General features: G+C 38.2%; 1 protein-coding gene and 1 long non-coding RNA gene across 2 annotated transcripts; both read left to right on the top strand.

The window, feature by feature from the left end:
* The first annotated feature begins 2,290 nt into the window (after nt 1-2,290).
* On the top strand, nt 2,291-3,025 carry LOC113696606 (uncharacterized). Its single transcript, XM_027215994.2, has one exon. The coding sequence runs from the start codon at nt 2,291-2,293 to the stop codon at nt 3,023-3,025; it is 735 nt and encodes a 244-aa protein (XP_027071795.2).
* A 503-nt stretch (nt 3,026-3,528) lies between these two features.
* On the top strand, nt 3,529-4,102 carry LOC113696607 (uncharacterized). The gene is made up of 2 exons (XR_011816541.1): nt 3,529-3,705; nt 3,790-4,102. It is a non-coding gene; the product is annotated as an uncharacterized lncRNA (long non-coding RNA).
* The last annotated feature ends 415 nt before the right edge of the window (nt 4,103-4,517 follow it).

Genomic DNA, 4,517 nt, shown 5'->3' on the forward strand with positions numbered 1-4,517 from the left:
CTAATTGTTAATCAATTTTATTGCACAGAAACAATGGTATGGGTTTTTTTAATGACTGCATGGGCTTTAATATGTAGACAATTATTTGTTTGAAATCTGTTAGTGTGGTCCCTTAAAGTTCATAACAAGTCATTGTCGGGTTAGGATGGAAAACGATGGGTTTGTCTTTTTTAATTATTAATTTGCTGGATTTTTTGTTTATTTGGATGGTTATATGTTGGCTGTTAGATAGACAAACTAGGATTTTTTATTTTTGTGGGACAATAAAATATACTTGCTCTGTATTACCTGTGCATGCACTAAAAACAATTACCTTTGTGTGATTACAGAAGAATGGACTTCAAAACCTATGTTTTAGAGGTTCACTACGGAGGCCATTTTGCCTATGTCCCAAATTTACAGTATGTGGGGGGAGAAGTTGCTAATTTTGATGATGTTGACCCTGATTTGATGTCAATTTTTGAGTTAAGAGATGCTTTTAAAGATGCTGGAATATCACATGAAACAGAGGTGTACTATAGGGTTAGGAATCTTGACTTTAAGGTTGGTCTTAAACTGTTAAACAGTGACCAGATTGTTATAGAAATGTTTGAGGCAAATAGAACTCAAAACATCATACAACTTTATGTTGGTGAGATCCCTGAAGAAGATTTGCATGCTGATAGAACTGTTGCAGAGGATAATATTGAGGTTAATGGTAAACAAAATCTAAATCCTAATGTTGATCAACCCCAAAATGATGAGGCCGAAAGTGATGCTTCAGATGCTTCACAGGAAGGTGATAGGGATGGTTGTAGGGAAGTTGAATATGACTCTGACTTTGATTTTTTCCTAGATGGGGATGATTTAAATGATGCATGTGACCCTATAGATGATGTAGAGAGGGATGGTGGTGAAGTAGATTGTCACCTAAAACAGACTGATTATGCTAAGTATGTGGCACTGATTAGTGAAGAATATAATGCATACCTTAACTCCAAAGGTCATGGAAAATTGGTCGATGATGAAGATGTTAGTGATGATGAAACACTTAAACCAGTTTATGATTCAAATGATGAAGGCATGGAGCATGAATTTCCTGAGTTTAACATGGAAAGGGATCTAAAAAATCCTGAATTGACTGTAGGCAGAATTTTTAGCAATATTTATGATTTTAGAGCTGCAGTTAGAATGTATTCAATTTTGAATGGGTTTGAAGTTACCTTCACTAAGAATGACAAAGATAAAGCTGTGGTTATATGTTCAAATAAATGTGGATGGAGAATATATGCTAGTGGCTATAATGGAAGCAAAGTTACACTTCAAGTGAAGTCCATTAAAGGCGTACCTCATAGATGTCCATGGTCTTTCAAGAACAAGAGTGCAAATTCTAGGTGGCTGTCTAGGATGTTTATGGAGGACATTGCTGACCATCCGGATATGAAAGTAAAAGGGTTCAAGAAGAGCATAAAAAGGAAGTATAACCTGAACTGTACAAACTCTCAAATGTATAGAGCAAGAGAGAAAGCAGAGGAAGCAGTGAAAGGGTCATGTGCAAAGCAGTATGCAAGATTAAGAGACTATTGTGCTACACTTTTACAAAGAAATCCAGGTTCAGTGGCATTTATTGTAACTGAAAAGTCCAATATTTGTAAAAGTCCAATCTTCAAGAGAATGTTTGTGATGTTTACTGCACAAAAAGAAGGTTTTGTAAATGCATGTAGGCCTGTAATAGGACTGGATGCATGTCACCTTAAGGGGATCATGGGATGACAGCTTATGTCTGCAATTGGTAGGGATGCTAATAACCAGATGTTCCCAATTGCTATGGCACTTGTTGAATCTGAATGCAAAGATAGTTGGGGGTGGTTTTTGGACAGCCTTACTGATGCCATTGGCACTCCAATTGAAAGGGGTTGGGTGTTTCTATCAGATAGACAAAAGGTCAGCACCACTACAATCTGATTTACTTTCCTTTATTCCTCACTCACTCCTTTCACTAATTATGTTATTTATGTTTTTATGTCAGGGATTAATTGATTGCATTGAGAATAAGTATCCTGGAGTGGAGCATCGATTCTGTGTTAGACACATGTATGCTAATTTCAAACTGAAATTCAAGGATAAGCACCTAAGAGATTTAATGTGGGGGGCAGCTAGGGCTTATTTACCCTGTCATTATGAAAGCAAAATGAGAGAGTAACATTTAGTAGCCCCAGAAGCACATGCATGGCTTAGTTCCATACCAGCTAACCTATGGGCCAGACACACCTTTTCTCCAAGGACAAAATGTGACCTTTTAAGTAATAATATGTGTGAGAGCTTCAATCAATACATTAAGGATGCTAGGGAAGAGCCTATTTTGACTATGTTTGAGGCCATTCGAAGACAGATTATGTGCAGATTTCAAGAAAAAAGAGACTGGATTCAGAAGGTGAAGTCTCATATTTGTCCGAGGATCTGTCAGAAAATTGAAGAGAGGAAAAAACAGGTAGCTCAGTTTGATGCACTTGTGTCTACAAGAGAGGTGTATGAGGTGACTGGTATAGTAGGAACTTTTGCTGTTAATGCAGTTCAAAGGTCTTGCACATGTAATGAGTGGGATATGACAGGAATTCCATGTGTCCATGCATGTGCTGGACTTGTGCAAGACAACAAAGATCCATATGCATATGTTGATAATTGCTACTCAGTAGAAACATATGTAAAGGCATATGCTGGTGTTATTATGCCTATGCCAGACCAAACAAATTGGGTGAATGCTAGCAGTGATACATTACTCCCACCTCGTAAGAAGATAGCTCCAGGCAGGCCTAAGAAAGTTAGAAAAAAGGCTCTATTGGAGGACTTACATGTTGGAAAACTATCTAAAGTAGGGCTGCCAATTCACTGCAGTCACTGTGGTCATACTGACCACAATGCCAGAAGTTGCAAGGTCACTGGTTGTTCATTTGTGAGGCAAAGAAAATCAGTGACTGCACAGGTAACTTCAATCAATATATGTTGCTTGGCTTTTTTCTATCTACATCTGACTGTCATTTTTTGATGTATTGCAAGATGCAAGGGCCTACTAAACGAGGGAGAGGAGCTGGTAGAGGCCACTCTACAAATGCTGATGCTGATGTTGAGAGAAATACTGATGCTGATGTTGTGCAAAATGCTGATGTGACTAAATCTACAACTGCAAGAGGCCCAACTAGAGCTAAAATGAGAGGTAGAGGTAGGGGCAGGGGTAAGGGTAGGGGTTCAGACCATAACAATGGGCCACTATGTGGCATTGGACTTTGGAATGGTCAAGGGATATCAACAAGTAAAACATATATCCCATTTGAGTCTAGCATGGTGAGTTCCTTTTGTATTTGTATGTAACTAATTTAATTTTAGACACTTGCAATGATTAAAAACTACCTTTATTATGCAGATTCCAAGTACTTCAAAGACTGGCCAGCCCCCTCCAACCCAACTGGTGAGCCTACATTTTAAAACTCTGCATGCATGGCCATTTTATACGTGCTCACTTATTGTTTCCTATTGATGATATAGTGGACAAGAACACCTACATCTGGTGCCAATTTGAGTTCAACTACTGTTGTTGCTCCCACCAGCGTACCATGTACAAGTTCAAAAGCAACCACTTCAGTAACAACTAAAAGACCAAGAACCAAGTTGGGTGATGCTAAAACTGGAAGTTCTAAAACCAATTCAGGTGCTACTAAAACTGGAATGGTGAGTTCAAGTCTTTTGGCTATGTTTACATGCTACCACCCCTAGTAGTAGTTTGATGCACTAAGATGCCCCTCATCCATGTAGGTTCAAACCAAGAGTATTAGATTTGGAGATGCTGTGTTTTCTACCCAAGGATCTTCAACTGCTGCAACTGGACGTTCAACAGTTATGCGCACACCTGAATGTGTTTTGATGTGAAATGGTGTTGCTGTTGCTATTTTTGTCATTACTAGTATTTGAAGTTACCTTTGCAGCAATGTTAGAAATGCTGATGTTGTTTTTCTTTTCCCATTATTTGGACATGTTCTAGAATCATGTTTTGGCTGGGTTCTACTAAAATGGCCTTTGTTTGGGTGGCCATGCAGACACATGCTAAGATGTAATCTGATGTGTAAAATACTTTTAACTTAATATAATTTTCTTTCATACATATTTGCTTACAACTATGGTAGATAAAGCAGATTTTTGTTACTTTTTGGTTCTGAAATAGAGTACATATACAAAATGCTAGCAATCAGAAATGTAATGGCTAGTGTTTTTCTCCATGATGAAAATCGAGCAGCTTTGACCATCATGTATTGTTGCTGTAGCTGTTGGTTTTCAACTTGTAAGACGCAGACTTCTGTTTTTAAGGCTTCATATCTGCTTTTCAATTTCTCATGCTCATTTGCCAATTTTTCATGCTTCCTTTGCAAGTACATTAGTTTCTCCTTTTGCTCCAGCAATCTAGACTGCAGCACTGCACTTACTTCTTTTGTTTGGCTACATACTTCAGGATCTACCCATTCAAAGTGCCCACATGCGTGTCGGTT

The sequence above is a fragment of the Coffea arabica genome, chromosome 6e (assembly GCF_036785885.1).
Source record: "Coffea arabica cultivar ET-39 chromosome 6e, Coffea Arabica ET-39 HiFi, whole genome shotgun sequence".
NCBI classification, from domain to species: domain Eukaryota; kingdom Viridiplantae; phylum Streptophyta; class Magnoliopsida; order Gentianales; family Rubiaceae; genus Coffea; species Coffea arabica.

Bases quoted from the DNA above. Each gene is read 5' to 3' on its own strand.
- LOC113696606 (XM_027215994.2), top strand. From the start codon at position 2,291: ATGTGTGAGAGCTTCAATCAATACATTAAGGATGCTAGGGAAGAGCCT.